The 18302-nt window shown below is 50.3% G+C and overlaps 1 protein-coding gene across 17 annotated transcripts in view; it reads left to right on the top strand.

Annotated features, from left to right (window-relative positions):
- Nucleotides 1-18302, top strand: part of EHMT1 (euchromatic histone lysine methyltransferase 1) — a 121240-nt gene that overhangs the window by 50624 nt on the left and 52314 nt on the right. For 11 of the 17 annotated variants that reach the window (XM_054083808.1, XM_054083816.1, XM_054083814.1 and 8 more), the window contains 2 exons: nucleotides 9158-9245; nucleotides 15437-15993. In XM_054083808.1, the coding sequence (XP_053939783.1) occupies nucleotides 9158-9245; nucleotides 15437-15993 (645 nt within the window). Of the gene's footprint in view, nucleotides 1-3499; nucleotides 3637-3821; nucleotides 3842-8387; nucleotides 8524-9157; nucleotides 9246-15436; nucleotides 15994-18302 lie in introns of those variants that run through there. The other 6 variants (XM_054083819.1, XM_054083806.1, XM_054083812.1 and 3 more) reach the window with 5 other exon arrangements.

The raw sequence follows: 18302 nt of genomic DNA, 5'->3' as shown, positions 1-18302 counted from the left end.
GACTGGCTCCCGCTGGGGAAGGAGAAGCCTCGGAGGAGAGGAGGAGGACAGTTGGGGGAATCATGGCAGGGGGTTGGTTAGTTATTTGTTCCTACAGACATGTGTTTCCCTGCCCCGTGCGTGGGATGGCAGGCGGGAGGAGGTTGGGCTGGGGCTGTTGTTGCCTTGTGCTGCTCCATGGGCTTGCGGGTACTTCAGCATCCAACGCTGCCTGGCTCCGAGGAAGCTTGGGCTTTGTTCCCTTGCATCCGGGTGGTCTTTTATTTGTCTTCTGGGGTAGGGAGGCTCGTTTTGGGGTGGAATTTTTGTGTGTGTGCTTCTTTTTTATTTTTTTAAAGTGTGAAGTTTCTGGAAAATGTGAGCCTTCCCGGCTCACAACTTTTGTGAGCAAGAGCAGCAAAGCTGGGGTGTCTGAGCTGCTCGAAGACTGAACTTCCCAAGGGGAGGAGAGAGCCCATGGCCTCGTGCCACCTCCTCTCTAGATCTCTTTGACAGCCTCTGCTTGCATCAAGCAAGCCTACAGCTCACTTCTTGGAGTTGGAAGCAAGAGGAAACATTTTTTTAGCCGGAAGAAAGAATTTTTTTCATTTTTAGAGTGGCTTCCTACCCTCTCTCTGCTTGTCTTTCTTTTTTTTTTCAACAGTAGCTTGCAATCTAAGGGAGTGGCTGCTTAAAATGAAACCTCCCTGGCTGAGTTCATGAGAGAAGGCCCAGCTCTGCAGCTCAGTTAGAATATTGCCTGAATTCAGCCCCTGATCCTGCCATGCTCTTGGGTTTTTGCTGTCTGTTTTTAATGCAGGCGGCTGAGTTGGCTGCCACGGAGTGCGGTGGAACTTGGGGTGAATACCAATGGTCCTGGAGGTGTGGAGGGTCTGGGCACCCCTGCCCAGAGGCAAAACACCAGCCTGAGCTTGCTGGGCTCGAGGGAGACCCCTGCTGCGCTGTGCAGACCCAGTATTGGATTTACACTGGAGGAGTGAGCTGGGAGGATGGCATTTAAAAGATTAGGGAGCTTATGGGTTAGTCTGTGATACCGGATCTAAATATCTATTATGTCTCCATTGGACTATAAATGTGCTCATTATTCGTCATCTAGAAGATGTTTGCTACAGGAAAAGGCATCGGAAGAAGTCATGAGGAGAGAAATGAGATTTTGTTTTAACAGCAAAGAGCAGAGGCCTTGGTGTGCTGCCTGATCAGCTCCCATCCATGGAAAAATGTGCTTGGCATTTGATGAAGGCTGAGAAAACAAGGAACCAGAAGCCACGGAGATGTGCAGTGTGTGCTCCTGTGTGGTAGCGACCATGATGACACCAGCGTGCCAGCCGGCTGAAAACACCTAATGCTTCATCCCTGCTGGCTGAAGCCCTTTGAAAGCATCTGCAGAGACGCTAAATGAGCCTGACCTACTTTGGAGGGCGGAGAGAAACCCGAGGTCTGGACTTGGCGCTGCTTTACAGCAAGGGTTAAGAGCCCCGGACTGGGGCCCTGGAGTCTTGGGCTTTGCCCTCTTCATGTATTTAATTGACTTTTAAGTGTCAGGACGAGCTCTTCTTTCCCAAGAGCACATCTGGACAGAGCTGGGCTCTGCATTGTGCCCAGGGCACATTTTCTGCTGACCACGCTCCCATTAAAGAAGCCCTGGGCCGGGCAGCAGGGGTACAGGTCTGGGACCTGGGGCCTTGGGCTGCAGTGATCATCCTAGGGCTCCTTCTGCCAGCGCTGCAGCCAGGCTCCCTGACGTCTCTCGATGCAAGAAGATCTCATGTAATGGCAGGAGCTGTTTTATTTGGGTGAACAAGGAGTTTTAAGGAGCTTCGCCCTCCTGGCCAGCTGGTTTGGAGGAGGGACAGCTGGATTCCTTCTGCTCCTCTTTGTTGTCCTTTGCTGCTTTTCCTTGAAGTTTTCCCTTCTTCCCTTCCTACTCCTGGAGCTGAGAGCTGTCAAGGAATTGCTGTGGTGGGAGAGCTACCTTGCATTTTTGTTTGGCCAAAAGGCTCGGGGCTGTGACAGCGTGTACTCCCCACTCCCAGGCTTGGAGGACCATATGTTCCTGCCGTGACGTGAAATGCCAGTGATCTGGAAGCGAATCTTGAATTTACGACCTTTCCTGACCATTTCCAGCTAGTTATTTTTGACTGCTGTCAATTTAGAGTTTGGACACCAGCCCCTCTTTGCAGAGAAGACCTTTATGTCCCCTCGTGTTTCCCTTGCTCCTGTGGAATCCGTCCCTCCTCATGCCTGTGTGAGCTCTGTGGTCTCATGGGTGGAGGAGGAAACGTCTGGCTAGCTGTACGGTGCCGTTGGTCCTGGAGGAGCAGAGGAGGAGGACAGGCACTGCCTGCCAGGATTTACAGTACTCAGGAAGGCAGCAGGAGCGAAGCTCAGGCACTGTAGGAGCTGATTGGGAATTGTCCTTAAAAAAATTAGGGGCAAAAATAGAGCAGGCTTTTCTAAAAACCATTCTGGGATCCAACGTAACAGCTTGCTTCCCCCAAAGCAGGTAATTTATTTCTCTTCTTCCTTCAGTCCCCATCAGGAGGGGGAAGGCTGGTGGCCGTGGTGGAGAAGGGTCGAGGCGGTGGGGTTAAGAAGATGTGACATGCAAGCGTCTTCCCTGCAAGGCTGCCATACAGCACCCGTGCCTCTTGCAAAGGAAGTTTTTCACAACTTGTCCTTGTTCCAAGGATGAGGAAACCTCCAGCTCTTCTGGCATTTTCTCTCTGTCATAAGTCAGAGCTGCTTTCGCCGGTAAAGTATGATCAGCACGGAGAGGGAGAGGACTGGAATGGAGAAGGGCTCCGAGCAACCTAGCAAGGAGGCTTTTCATGGAGCTCTTGGTGTTAAATGAGGAACGTTTCCCCTCCTCCTCTCCTCATTTTCCTGTCTGCCTGCACAAATACTCTGGTTTGCATTTAAAGGAGAAAACTGTATGCCCTGGGACTGAGCCAACATGTTTATTCAAGGAAATACCCTATCTCCAACCCTTTCTCTCAGAGGAAAGCTTGACAGAGGATGGCAGACCAGGCTGGGTATTATATTTTTAGGTGACATCGAAGCACAGTTGTGATTCAAAGAAGCTAAAAATCATGGCTGACGTTTTGCATCGAGCTCTGCGAGCCCTGTCCTCCTCCCAACCCCCAAAGGGGTTAACTTCTCCCTCCAAAGCAGGTGGATTTGACCTAAATCAAGGAAGGAAAAGGAAAAATAAACCCACCCCAAAATAACAAACCCACCACCACAACCCTCCAGCCTGCTTCTCTCCACGCTTTGGCAATTTCCTTGCTCCTCAGTAGATTTTGGTGGCGCGGGGCTGGGTGGGGAGGCAGGCGCCGGCTCCTCTGCTCCCGAGGAAAGATGGCAGGTCAGCGTGCGGCTGTAAACAATGCGTTATGAAATGGCAGCGCCAGGCCGAGCTGAGCATGCTCGGGAGCTGCCGGCAGGGGGAGGCCAGCCGGGAAAGATGATCTAATTCCCTGCAATTCTTGGGATTGAAGGAAAAGACCAGGCTCCACTCTTAATGACAGAGCAGAAAATAAAGGCCCCACGCCGGGGACGAAGCCCGTAGGCCATGGAGGAGAGGGGGTGAGCATCGCCCACCTCTAGGACTGCGGGCGCTGGGAGAGTAAAGCCCTGGTGAGGTTCTGCTGTAGTTGTTAGATGGATAGGCCCGAGGGTGCAAGTTTTTTTGTTATTATCATTATTGTCTTTTTGTCTCTTTTTTTCCTCCCTCTCCCTGTCCGCTTTTCCGGCTCGCAGGCGTTGCTGTCTTGCTGCTGGCCTTGGATGGCTGGAGGTGACCCCGACGGAGGTGGACTGGGAGCTGAGCGAGGCCTTCCAGGTCCCACGGGAAGCCCACGCGGGGTTTCCCTCCTCGGCCGCCCTGATGAACCCTTCTGCTGGAGGATGGGCAGGGGGAGAGGGAGCTGCTCCACTGGCTGTGTGGGTTTGGGGGTGGGAGGAAGAAGAGCACGGAGGCTGAAGAGGAACCTGAGCCATGGCGATGGGGATGAGCTGCTTTCCAGCTCCCCTGCCTGGGCTGCTGCAACTTGCCAGCTCCAGGCTCCTCTTGGTGCTGTGGTTTGAACCTTACTACATCTTCCTGAGGAGTGAGTGTTTCTGGAGTGGCTGGTTTGCTTTTGCTAGAGGTAGTGAGGCATCTTGGTCTCCATTTTAGGGTTTTCTTCCCTTCTCCCCTCGTGAGTGCTGGGAGATGGCTGGAAGCGGCTGTGCTCGCTGCTAACCTCGGCCCATGGAAGGAGGAGATGCCTTTGTTTGCACTGGATTTACTCTTGCCTGAACACACAAGTTGCATTGTCTTTAACTCTACTGGGACACAGTGAGATGGGTGCGATGCTTCCCAGTGTGGAAGTGGTGAGGAAGCGTAGCTGATCCGTGCTAGGGCTGTTGGCTGATGCATGAATTTCCTTGTACAGGAGGGTCACGGGCTCTGCAACCCCCCTTGCCTGAAGCCTGCACCCCACTGTGGGCCGCGTTGTTGTGTGAGAAGTCACATTAAGTCTTGTATTTCATGCACTTGTCTCCTTGTTCCCAGTTGTTGTGTGCAGGGACTCGTGCCTCATTGGACCTGCGCCTCGTTTCTTCTACCCTTCCCTCTGTTTTGGGAGTTGATTTGTGTGGATTGAATAGGAGAGAGGACACGGGGGTAGAGAAGGAAATGTCTGGATGAAAGGAATTCAGGAGACAAAAGAATTGCAAAGAATTTGATGTGGGTACAAACTTCAGGCTGAGGGCAGTGCTTGTTGTGAGCTGCAGATAAAATTCCACGTTTTCATGATAGCAGAAGGCTTATAAGGAAGTGGCCTTAACCTAAAAAAAGGAGCTTTGAGTCTGGTGACTGCTTTGTAGGCCAGGTACGCCGGTGCTTGTGTTGCTTTCCTTCTCCAGATCAAATGCTTTGCTGCTTCTAATGTCAGCGTCCCCACGAGCTGTGATCCCAGACCTTGCTGGGGCACAGCAGGACCTGAGCAGTGCTGAGCTCCGAAATGAGCAGCCTTCACGTGCCTCCAAAAGAAAGCAGCATTTCTACCAGCGTTTCCTTAATCATTACTTCCTCTATAATTAACTACAAAATGTTTGTCTTCTCTTTAAGGCAAAGGTTGTTACAAGCAGGTTGGTTGGGTTACATTGGGTTTTTCTGTTTAGGAGGAAAAAGGGTGGAAAAAAAATGAGTAAAGGAGGCTCTGCTGCTAGGGTGGCTTCGTTTATTGAGAGCTCTGCCTTGTTGCAATGTGCTTCACAGGCTGGGCAGGATCAGTGCTGCCAAGCAGGACTGCGGGGAGGTGTGTTGGTGAGGTACCTGCTCCGAATGGGAACGAGCGGAGTTCCAGAGGGGTCTGCCTGCCCCCAGCCCAACCCAGCTTGGCTGCAGGGCTCCTATCTGAGCAACGCTGCTGCAGAGCCGTGGGGTCCCAGGCAGTTGGTTTTTAAGACAAAAACAAAGACCCTGGTGAAGGTCCCTCCTGCCTTGGAGAGCTCTGCTCCGGGATGCAACTCTCTGGTCTCTTGGGCTGGGTAAGCTGCATCGTGCTGGGTTTTTGCTGTGCATGCATCGTCTGTGCATGCATCAAACCTCTGGGAAGGGCACCCGGATGGCTGATGAAAAAGCCAAGGAGGAGGCTGAGAAAGCTCTTTCTGTGTTTCCCAGCTTTGCTCTTTTCTTTTTTTTTTTTTGTGGGCTTTTCTTTGTTGGTTTTAAAGGCACCACTGTAGTTCCTAGTTCTCTGCTTGGAAATGCTGCAGAGCCTTGGTCTGACCCGTCTTTGATCGCCTCCAAAAGACCTCACGGAGGAGTAGAAGCCTGTTTTGTTGTAAACAGAGGTGGAGAGGAAAAACTAGACCAGCAAGAGCTCCTCTGCTTGGATCCTCATGGCTTTTAAAGCCTTTTCAAAGACCTCATCAGCCTTTCCTAAGATGCAGTCATTTTCGCTTCCCTTTAAAACCTAAAAAAACAAAAGAAAGGAGGATAATTCTCCATTGCTGGTGGTTTGTATTTGTTATGGAGGCTCTCCAGCCCAGGCAGGTTAATAACCAGAGTGGAGTCGATGAGGGAATGAAGGCGGATGGCTGCGGGAAAGGGGGGAAGGAGGGAAAAAAAACAGAGAATTGAGCGAGTGAGACTCTTATTGTGAAGCAGCCGGAGCTTGGCAGTTGGCTTTGTTGGGACTGCTGCAAGAGCAGACACTGCTCGGAGGGTGGGTATAGGATTTCCCTGCCAATCGGGAGCCGATGGATTGGGGCATGGGGAGTGTGAGCCGAAAGGGAAGTTTGCTCTGAATTGAAGGGAGGGGAGAAGGGGGGTGGGGAAAACCCCAACACCCACACCCACACAGCCACAAAAAAAAATATGGAGGTATTGACACACTTGCGGTGAAGTTGCTCCAAGTTGGCTGGGTGGAGCCGTGGGGTGGTGGGAATGAATGGGCAGTGGGAGCGGGCGGTGGGTGCCCTTTGGTGCTGGGTGGTGATGGAGCGAGGAGGAGAGAGTGCTGGCCGCTGGGGAAGAGGCGTCGAGCACTTCGTAGGGGTTTCCTGTAGCTCAGGATTCTTCAAACTTCACAGCTGGCTTTTTTTTTTTAATTATTACTTTATTTTCTGTCTTGATGCTGAATCTTGTTTGTTTCAGAGCAAGGCGTGGAAGTTGTAAAGCCACCACCTCTGGTAGTGAGGGTCGTGTCTGAGGGAGGGACCAGGAGAGCCCATAGGTGCCACCTCCATCAGCCTTGCCTTGGCACCCAGCCTTCTGTTTTCTGGTTTCTCTCTTTGCGTTGGAAATTCTGCTTTGAGAGCTCCTGACACTGGCCGTGGCCCGGGCTCCTGGCAGCCCCAGCGAGGAGGGAGGTGGTCGTTGGCTGCTGAGGTCTGACTGACTCCAGGGCTCCAGTGGTTGCTTTTCTTCAGGCCTCATGGGTCTCAGTAATGCCTCTGTGGAAGGGACAGTGTGGCTGATGTGGGGAGTGGGGTTGCTGAAAAGTATAAAGTAAAATATAAAGTAACGAATAACTTAAAATCAAAAAGGTAGAAATGTCCTGCTGGAAATTTTGGGCTTCCATTATGAGTCATTTTAATAGCAGGAATATCAAGACCTTTCCTTGTTGCAACAAAGGTTGGGGAAGCGAGCCAGTCCCTGTGAGGCAGAGGCTCCTTTGCTGCTGCTGGTGGCTGTGGCGAGGCCTCGGTGCCCCTTGCTATGTTGGCAGTCACGGGGCTGCGCTCGAGGCCCAGCTCTCAGCACTTCTCTTGGCATTAGTCCTGCAGCAGGGTAAGTCTCTGAAGAAAATGAAGTTCCTCCCAGTTTATAGGAAGCCCTGGTAGAGGAGAGGTCGGGCTTGCAGGCAGGTGTTTGCAGCAAGGATATGCATTATTGACTTAGCAAAGAAATAGAGCTGATCTGTGGTCAAACTCTGGGCTGTGTTTTTGTGATGGTTTCATGATGGAAGCTGTTGGCCAGTGTGCGTTGGAGGTGTGACCTGTTGCAGGCTCTCGAATGGCTTGGCTGAGCTTTCAGACACGGCTTGCGTTTTGGTGTGTATCTGAAGATCTGGAGGGGATGTACTTGGGGCACGAGTTCCCTCTTGCTGAGAGTGTCAAGATGTGGCTGTGTCTGGTGTTCGATTGTGGTCGAGGACAGGCGGCCACACACACTTTCCTTTTCCTCAGAGCAATCTTTGAAGGTGCCCTTAGCTCCGTGTGGAGGAGGATTTACCAAACACAGCCCACGTCCCTCTAGTTCCCTCCCCCATCATCTGGGGTTGCTTTGCAGATTTGTCATTTAGGGGCAGGGCAGGGTTTGTCCTGCAGGCACCGCGGTGGCCCAGGGGCTGCCAGGGACCTGGTGCTGCCTGAGCCCTCCCTGGTCTGAAATCCAGGGAAAGGATGACCCTGCACTGCAATACCTGCCGGCACCTGGCATTGCAGCTGAGTTCACATGGAAATTGGATGGATGTAATAGGAATAGCAATACCAGAGCTCATCTCCCCTGCATTGGATAGACATCGGTGTGGGGAAAGGCCGGCTGCTGGGAACGGTTTTGGAGCTGATACTGTGGGCTTCATGAGTGCATCTGATCTCTTTTGCTTGCTTTATGGGAGAAGGGCAGGTTGTTTTCTTTCTTTATCACTTAGCGTGCTTTAGACCTTGTGATTTGCCTGGCTGCGAGCACCATCTGCTCTCTGCGCTGGCCTGACCTGGGTTATTCTCTGCGACACAGGCGGCGCGGGTGAACCCTTCACCCAGCCTGTCCCTGCTGTGGGCTTCTCTGCTCCCCACCCAGCACGTTCACGTTTCAGACAAGTGTGTGTCCTTGAACACAGAGCTGTGTCAGAGCACCCTTTCTCTTGCATATTTGGGGGATTTTAATATCTTTTACCTTTTCTTTTGGTAGTTTTTGGATTTTTTTATCTTGCCATTTCCAAAAGTAAAAGAGGAAGAGGACTTATTAAGGCTGCACAGCTATTAAAGCACCATGATTCCAGGCATGCGGAAGGCAGAGGAGACAAGCAGGTGCTCCCTCTTACAAAAAACTAAAATAAGAGAGAGGAAAAAAGAAAAACTACTTTCTATGGAATTAAAAATAGAGCTCATTTACTTGAATCAACATGGATGTTATGAGTGACAAGTTAGCTGGAGCTCACTGATGGTTTGCATTCTGTAAGTTGCATTTGAATGTGTGACAAGAAAAACAAGACCACCGAGAGCATCCCTGGGCTCTAGGTGTTGATAAACACTGGTAATGAGAAGTGTGATGGATCTGCCTCCTCGACCTAAACCTGAGGAGTTTGGGGGAATAAGGGTCACCTCCAGAGATGCCCATGCAGACAGACTCGGCTGGGTTCCCAAGCACGTTACATCAGAAAACCTGTCTGGCTGCATCTTAACCAAAGAGCTGTGAGGTCTTGGCTTAAGCCCCTCCGGTGCTCCGGCGAGGCGGGCTGGCAGCTGGGACAAGCCTTGCTGGTTTTTCTCTTTGACCTGTGCCTTGGTGGCAGTTTCATGGCAGTGTTATTGTGCAGAATGAGGTTTGTCCACGATATAAACAGGATGTATCCATGATCGTCTCTTGTTTTAAATGCAGTGTGTGTACAAACATCGATCTAAACAGTAAAATTTCTCTTTTTTTCTTTCTCCCCCTCTCTAGCGAACAGTGCTGAGTAAGGGAGAGACAAGGAAAGACGCCTGCATGAAGACTGAGCTGCTGAAAGATATCACCAACAACAAAGAGGAAGGTGAGCACCTGCCTCGGTTGAGGGCCAGACCTTGCTCATGAGGTTGGCATACGTTGGGAGCAAGACCAGGAGCTTGGAGGTGTGCCCCGTCCCCTGAAGGTCTTACATGCTCCCCTAGAGTGCCTCTGTTTGCCTGTGTTGATCCTGTGGGCTCTTCCTCAGAAGATGCAAATTTACTTTTACGTCTTTCTGTCTCCACCCACCTGAAGAGCTGTAACTCATTTTGACTTATGTTTTGGTGTGGCTACTTTGAACCTCTGTGTGCCTGGCTTTAAGTGAACTCTGCTCCCTGCCACGTGATGAGCCAGCCCTTTTCCTCCCTCTATCAAAGTTGACTTTCTGTTTCCTCTGAGTTTCTCCTTTGCTCCAGAACAGGCACTGATGGCTGCAGGCTGGCTGGTGGGGTTAGCCACTCCACGCCTCTTGTTGCTGGGGGTTGCCTCATGGCTTCTGCCTTGTTTCTGCTTGCTTTTGCTTTGCACGTGTTAGTTCGATGAAGTCTTTCCTACACGGTTGTCTTTGAATTGCATGCACACAAGTCTGAGTTAATAAACCTGTCGGTGGGATTAGGAAAAAAAACCCACCACCCTTTATCTTTTCCCTTCCTCTTTTCCATGGCTTTATTATTCCTTCACTGGTTACTTTCCACAGCTCTGCAGGGATATGGTGTATTTTTGTTCTTTACTACAGAGCATTAGAAAAGCGCTGAACTGAACCCGTCAAAGTACCAACAATCTTGGCTAGAAACAGAACTCTGGGCTTAATTCAGATTGTGTGCAGGTACAGCATTGCTTTCTCTTCTGTATGTCCAACATGCAGTGTTCTGTCAGATTGCTCTGGTTAGAAAGCAAAGCTCAGGGCAGGTAAAATACTGTGAATGCTGTATCCAATGTGGCCACAGTGCTGGGATGTTAACTGGGAGCACGTGAGTGCTGCTGCTGGTGCCAGTTACCTGTGTTCTGCCCAAATCAGACGGAGTGTGAGACACCGGTTGGAGGTTCTGGTGGTTTAGGAGGAGGCTCTGGCTTTCATCCCTTCCCTTGCTTTGCTCCAGAGTGTGAAGCCAGTTTATTTAGTTCTTGGTTGATATTCTGTGGAGGGAAAAATCCAGAATGAGGATAGGAAAAGAGGTGTTTGTGCCCTGTATGTGCCCTTATCTTGACTAATGGCGAATGATGTGCATCAGAAGGAAACTGAGAACCCTCCGTGTGCAGGAGCAGTCTTGAGGCTTTGCGAGGTGCTCAACTTCCAACCACTTCAGCTTGTTGTCCAGTTCAGTTATGGGAGAAAGAAGGGACCTAAACTGTCAACTGCAAGTCTCCATTCTTGTGGTAGTGTTTGAATTGTACTCTGCTCTTTCCAAGCACCGCCTGTGTAAAAGACAATGGTTTGCATTGTCATTGTGCTGTAGGATTGCTCTTTGCTGACCTTCATTACCCAGCTGTGATCATCATAAAAGTTCAATTAATTAATGTCCCTGAATTCTGTTAATAACAGTGTTTTGCTTTGGCAAAGAATTTACATTTTTGAGTGTTATGTGAACATGGAATCATTCCAGCAGACTTGTAAGACAGCATGAAATAGTTTCTTTGAGCCCTGTTTCCTGACGCAGGGATGGATGGGTGGCAACGTGTGGAGCTGGGATATGTGAACTGGAGAAGCACCTTAAGTCTGCACCTTGCGCTTGGTCGAGGCAATTCCCAGTATCAGTACGCTGGGAGATGGAGGGACTGGGAGCAGTGCTGCTGAGAAGGACTTGGGGTACTGGAGGATGAAATGCTGGGCATGAGCCAACAATGTGTGCTCACAGCGCAGAAAACCAACTGTATGCTGGGCCGCATCAAAAGCAGCGTGGGTGGCAGGGCAATGATTCTCCCCCTCTGCTCCACTCTGTTGAGATCCCATCTGGAGCCTTGTGTCCAGTTCTGGAATCCCCAATGTAAGAAGGATATGGAGCTGTTGGAATGGGTCCAGAGTAGGACACAAAGATGATCTGAGGGCTGGAGCACCTCCCGTGCAAGGGCAGGCTGAAGGAGTTGGACTTGTTCAGCCTGGAGAAGAGAAGGCTCCCAGGAGACCTTATAGTGACCTTCCAGTACCTGGAGGGGGTACGAGAAAGCTGGGGAGGGGCTGTTTACAAAGGCTTGTGGTGATGGGACGAGGGGCAGTGGGCATTAACTGGAGAGGGGCAGATTTAGACTGGACACAAAGAAGAATTCCTTCACGATGAGGGTGGTGAGGCACTGGCCCAGGTTGCTCAGGGAAGTTGTGGCTGCCCCATCCCTGGAGGTGTTCAAGGCCAGGTTGGATGGGCCTTGGGCAGCCTGATCCAGTGGGAGGTGTCCCTGCCCATGGCAGGGGTGTTGGAATTGGATGGCTTTAAGGTCCCTCCCAACCCAAACCCCACTCCATAATTCCACGATTCCCCTTCTCTGTAAAATTGCTCAGTACAGATGAAAAAAATCTGTAGATGTGACTGTTCTGTTGGGAAGTGTTCCAGTTTGCTTTTAACACATGAGTGTGAGCTTATGTCCATCTTTCCCTTTGACGGGGTGGGGAAGAGGCAGGGAGGTTGAAGGGACGAGTGGAAGAAAGTTTCTCTGGCATTTTATTAGGCCATATTGCCGTTACTCTGACTCAGAGAGAAACTCACTAAGACGTGGTTTCTTTGCAAGAGCTACAGGTGATTTCAGTTCTCCTTCTCATGCAGCTCCTGATGCCATGCTGCATCTCGTTTCGCCTTTCAAGGCAAACAGCTCCTTTTCTGGTTTTCCAGCCGTAGAGATGGAAAGTTCCACTGAAACAGTGGCGCTTCCTCCGGGAAGGGGAGTTGGTAATGAAGTTCTCTGTCAGCCTCGGCATTTCTGAGGCTTCACTCCAGGCAGCCGTTTGACAAGAACAGCGGTGTTGAGGCGCAGTGCAGGACGAGATACGTGCAGTCACTTCTCTCTCAAACTTAAAACTGCTTTTAGAGAGTGTCAAGGGTTTAAATTCCTGGAGGGAATCTCTTTTTTTTTTTGTTTCTTTTTTCCCCTTTTTTGCAGACGGGACGCTGCTGTGGGTGAGGAAGGGGCTGTTTTCTGCTTAACAGCTGCAAGCTCTGCATTCCCAGGTGCAGAGATGGCTGCTTTAAAGGAGAAAAAGAGTGATCTCTTCTCACCGTGCTCAGCACTGGGATCGCCTGCTGAGACTGGCAGCCAGGAGACCAGACAGAGCCAAAGGATCCTTAGGTAGCCTGGGTGTCCTGGCCTGGACCAGCCACGGTGTGGCCAGCAGGAGCAGGGTCTCCCCCCCTGTACTCAGCACTGGTGAGGCCACAACTTGAATCGTGGGTTCAGTTTTGGGCTCCTCACTCCAAGAAAGATATTGAGAGGCTGGAGCATTCTGGAGAAGCTGAGAAAGGGTCTGGAGCCCAGGAGCTCTGGGGAGTGGCTGAGGGCCCTGGGGCTGTTTAATCTGGAGAAGAGAAGGCTGAGGGGAGACCTGATCGCTCTCTGCAGCTGTCTGAAAGGAGGTTGAGGTGAGGTCAGTGATGGTTTCTTCTTCCAGGTAATGATAGGAAATGGCCTCAAGTTGTGCCAGGGGAGGTTTAGGTTGATGTTAAGGTTTCTTTACAAGAAGGGTTCTCATGCACTGGCAGAATCTGCCCAGGACAATGAGAGTCTCCATCCTTGGAGGGGTTCATAAAGCGTGTGGCCATAGCACATGGGGTACATGGTTTAGCAAGGATGGTGGTGTTGGGCTAACAGTTGGACTGGATAAGCTTAGAGGGCTTTTCTAACCTTAATGATTCTATGATTCTGTTTTTGATGGTCACTCAGATGGGCACCCATGTGGTCTCAGTGTTGGAGACCCTTGCTCTGGGCGGCTGCGCCCTGTGGCAGATGGGCTGCGACAGCAGGGAAACCTGCTCAGAGCCCTGTAGCCCTGGAGCAGGAGCATCCCTTGGTCACAGATGGGCTCTGGGTCTCGTGGCCAGTGCTGTAACACCGTGGGCCCAAACCCATGGCAAGGGAGTGCATTCATTTCATGCAGGACATTAAGCTGCTTTGAGTCACCGCTGGTGCAGGCAGCCCGCAGCGAGATGCTGCATCCCATTTACCTGACCTGGGTAACCTCAGTGTTGACTGTTCATACCAGAAGTTGTTCTGGGTTTTTCTTTTCTTTTTTGCTTTCTTTTCCTATTTTGACTCTTGGTGTGTTGGAAGGGAGATTGGGAAGCAGTGACGCTGCCGCAGGGCAGTGCGTGCCTCCGGGCACTGAGAGGAATGGCACTGATGTTTTAGAAACCACTGATGTTTGGTGTTTTATGCTCTTGGATGGACACCGCTTGCCTTCATGGATTTAACAAGGGATGGAGCAAGAAGAGAGCATCGATAACTCATCCCAGAGAAGAACTTTGCCGTGAAAATAGAATTCTCTTCATTTCTTAGCTTCAAAATGATCTACTTTTTGGCTTCAGTGGTAGAGGTGGTGCTTTCCTTTCCGATGGACACAAGGTCTCCTGCTTCTCTCTGCTCTGTGTGGTTTCATTGCCCATCCCTTCAACGTCCTTTTCACATCAGCTGGGCTTCTGTCTGCTTCATAGCTTTCTTTTCTTTGACTTTGAGGAGGAAAATGGGGAGGAAACTGCTGTAACACAAGGATTATAAGGAGGTGTGTGTCTCACTCTTAAAAGTGTATCCAGCAGGACAGTTGGATATTGGATAAATGACTGTGTTCTCTGTGGTGTAGAGCTGATCTGCAAAGCGCTTAAGGTAAAACATCTGTGAACTGCGTGTATGTATAAATATAAATGTATGCAGTGCTTGCACTGCGCTTCAAAATCATAAGCTTTGCTTTTGAGCCCTGGCTTTGCTTACTCCAGAGCTGATGTTTCTCTGGCAGCAGGCGAAGCCTTGTGGCTGGGTTACAGCCAGCGAGCTGCCTGTGCTCTGTGCTGGGGCACCCGGAACACATGGAAAATGTTGTGCGAGGTGTGGGCCGTGGGCTGTCTCGCCTCTACCAGTGCTCAGTGCTTACCATTCTGAGTAATGGGTGCCAGTTCCAGATCAGATAACAGTCCATTCGCTTGAAGGATGGGTTTTTTCCCTTTCTTTCTTCCTTTTATTCCTTTCCTCAGACCTAGTGATGATCGCAGTTTGCCCTGGAATAAAAGGGCTCGGGGATGCTTGACTAGTTTTCTTTTGTCTCGCTAAGCAGTGAGATCTGGAATTAAAAAAAAAGTATTTAAGACTATTCTTTTCAGAGCATTCTCAAAGTAACACAGAGTTCAGAGCTGATCATCCAGCTGCTGCATGTGGAAGTTGCTGGTGGCTGCTCATGCCTTTTCCAAGGGCCTGTAGTTATAGGATGAAGAGGAATGGCTTAAAATTGGGAAGATTTAGATTAGGCATTCAGAAGAAATTCTTCATGATGAAGGTGGGGAGGCCCTGGCCCAGGTTGCCCAAAGCAGTGGTGGCTGCCCCATCCCTGGGGGTGTTCAAGGCCAGGTTGGATGGGGTTTTGAGCACCCTGATGCAGTGGGAGGTGTTCCTGCCCAAGGCAGGGGTGGGACTGCATGGGCTTTGAGGTCCCTTCCAACCCCAACCATTCTGTGGTTCTATGGAAGAGCTGCTGTGCTCTGGGCAGCGTTGCCAGGAGGGCGGTGATTGCAGGGAGTTACTCCTTGCGATGTCACGTAGTGGCAGAGCCTTGATGTGGATATCTGGCTGCTGAGCCTTGTGTCCCACAGAACCTTACCTATACAGCCCTCCCAGGAAGCTTCTCCTTGTGTCTGCCTGGCACTGGGAAGGGCTTTCCCAGAGATCTGAACGCAAGATTGGGCAGCCTTTTGTTTGACATGCGAGGTGTTGACATATGTGGTCCAATAAAGGTAGTTATTGGAAAAGCTAAAGATAATATTTACCTTGAGAAATCCGTAGTTGGGAATAAATGGCCCCATCTGCAACTGAGGCAAGTGAGAATGAGTGCTGTGCTTTAACTGAGCCTCCCCGCTTTTCACCACCTGGGGATCCGGGCAAGCCGATCGGGTGGGTGAGTGAGCAACCTCCATGGATACATAGGAAGCTATTTTCTGGAGACAAATTCACTCTTTGTTAGCGACTATAAGTCGCTGTACTTTCTTTTTGGAGTTTTGATACCTCTTATGACCCTTTTCTCCTTTCTTCCTCCTTCTGCTCCCTCTTCAGGATTTAATGCCATGGCTGCCGATGAAAGTGCTACAGAAAAGCAAGCGGGGGAACCAAAAATGGCAGTGGACGGCGAAACCAACGGTTCCTGTGAGCACAGCGATGCTGGTGGCCACCCGAACCCAGCTAAAAACACTCAGGACAATACGAAAGTGAGCCAGCAGGACTCTAGTACTAAATTAAATAGGATAGCGGAAAACGGCATTTCAGAACGAGATGGTGAGACTGGGAAGCAAAACCATATGAAAGCTAATGACTTCACACAGACTTCGGTAACGGGGAGCAATGGATATATCCTAACCAAGCAGATGGCACAGGAGCAGCCTCTAAGGACTACCAGCACCTTTGCTTCTCTCACCGGCCACGCTGCAAAAACTCTGCCCGGAGGAGCAAGCAAAGGCAGAACTCTGGGCTCCTTTTCTCAGATGCAAGCAACGATGCCAGCCAAGCTCGGGGAGGGCAGTAAGGACATGGATGCTAAACGAGCCACTGCTGCTAACGCTGAAGTCAAGGTCCACAGAGCACGGAAGACAATGCCTAAACCCATCCCTAGCCTGGTAACGTATCTGCCCAGCAGTCAGTGCTGCTGTGATTGCTCTTGGCTTTCTTTGAGCGTGATGCGTTGCTGCGCAGGAACATGCATAACTCCGAGGTGTCCCTCTGACTTTCTTTTTAGATAGTGTTTTTTAATGGTATTTATTTTTTAGATTGCATTTTTGTATATATATTTTTGGTTTCATTTTCATTTTTCCTCTTCCCACAGAGAGACAGAGGTGGTAAAATCGAGACACATGGCCATCAGCTCTCTTCCCTAATGTGTTTCTAAATATATAATTGATCAATCGCTTTCTCCAGCAGGTCCATGCAGACATGAAATGGCCTTTCGTTCTTGGCTGTGTTGCTCGTCAGCTGTCTGCTGAAAACCAGAGCTGCTTGTGAAGCAAATTACATTTCTTATAAGTTTGACCCAAAGGAAATTAAGCTGAGCATGTTAACTGGAGGCCTCTCCTAAGCATGGAAGCTGTCAGGAAGCTGATATGTCAGGCAACTTGATTGCATTGCCCTATCATTATAGTAGTAGAGCAAATGATGTTTTCTCTCTCTCTCTGAGTTGCCTGCAGTAGTGCAGCTTGTTCAGAGATCTTCACTCCAGAATCCTTAAGGGCGGATTTACCGTTGCTTAATAGAACAGCTCTGCCTTTTTTTTTTTAAGAGGCGGAACGAGATGTGAAGTCATCTGGTGCGTTTGTGCTATAGTGGGGTGAACAGAAACGGGCCCTGCCTTTGTCATTGGCCAACTTTGGTGCTTTTGGTTCTTTTTTGCATTCTTTTGGTAAAGTTAGGGAATGCATACTGGGAGAGGCACCACAAGCACTTGGTTTTGAGCCCCGTGACGCTTTATATTTAGGCTTGATCTTCTCATTGTGCTGTGTAATGATGGAGGAAGACTGGCCTTTCGGTACGCTGCGCTTAGGTCAAGGAGAGCCTGAGGAGCCCTGCTTGGCCGTGGAGTCACCCCCAGAAATGGGGAAGAGGCTGCAGCTTTGGAAAAGCTGGTGTGATGGATTGCTGTTTGCTACTGGCATATTACAGACCGGCAAACACAAAGCGATCCGCAGATGTCACCCATGTGTGGCAACATAGCAATAATACAACGTGAAGGTCTCCATGCTGTGAATCGCTGTGGTCTGGAGCAGGCGAGAAGGGGAGAAAACCAAAGCTGTGTGGCACCCAGCAGCCCCAGGTGGGAAAGGTGCCTTCGGCTGTGGCATCACCTGTGCCTCCGGAAGCAGGTGGGAGTCCAAAGAGCAGATCATGATCGCAAACCTGATGGCAGGGCAAAAACCACACCTGCCACAATTTCCCCGACCCTTCTCCTAAACCACTGATTTCCCCTCTCTTCCCCTGACTGCGTTTGAATCCTGTGGCTCTCGTGCCCCTGCTGTCTGGGTTAGTGGGGGAAGCCCAGATGCCACATGTGCAGCCTGGTGAAAGTCACACAGAAAGCTCTCTCTTACCCAAACAAGGCTTTGTGGCGGAAACTGCCTCCCAGCTTTCCTCCACCCTGTTGTGTGCTTAGATCAGGCTGGGCAACCTCCCCCAGACCCTCCTGGAATTAGACAGGGAGAGATCTCTTGGGGCCAAGCAACTGAAAAAGCTGATTCCCTCCCAAAAGCTGACTGCTAGGTTAGGAGGGAGTGTTTGCCTCATTCATATTTTGTGATACATCAGAAGAATAGTCTTACACAACCCCTTGGGCTTCAAAGTTTGTCTCCAGAAAGCTGTGTGCAATGTAAGCTCTGCGTTACATGAGGTGCTGGGATGCTGCTGTTGATCATTATTTGTTCACACAGTGTCAGCAACTTCAAAAAACCCAAGCCTGCGGTAGCTGGGCTACTCCAGAGTGTGTGTCCTGTCCTCGGCACCTTGGGCTGTTGCTCTGGGGCTGAAATAGAGAAGCTTAAGTGCAGAATAAGGGTGGTAGGAAGTGGCCGTTCCCTGTGTTCTCCACCCAAGCCTCTGCCTGAACATGAACCCAATATCTGATCTCATTTCTGCAAGACAATAAAACATCTGCTTGGTTCAGCCTCCCTGATAATTACTACCTAATTTTTCCCCATTGTCTTTCAGATTTACATGCTATTTTCTTTTGAGTGGCAGAGTCTTTGCTAGTTGTCATTTTCCTGTCCTGGTTATTTCTTTGTTGAGCTGCTTCTAAGAGGCTCATCAGCACGGAACTGCAGTGACTTTCCATGCATTCGCCTCCATGTCCACATCTTTTCCCTTCAGAAAGTGCCATATCCCAGGAAATAAGTAGTGGAAATCATGCAGAGGTTGATGTTTCAGGACACGGGAGTTTTCTTTG

This window comes from Cuculus canorus, chromosome 19 (assembly GCF_017976375.1).
Source record: "Cuculus canorus isolate bCucCan1 chromosome 19, bCucCan1.pri, whole genome shotgun sequence".
In the NCBI taxonomy this organism is placed as follows: domain Eukaryota; kingdom Metazoa; phylum Chordata; class Aves; order Cuculiformes; family Cuculidae; genus Cuculus; species Cuculus canorus.
Note: the sequence above shows the minus strand (reverse complement) of the source record. Positions and strands in the feature narration are given on the sequence as shown.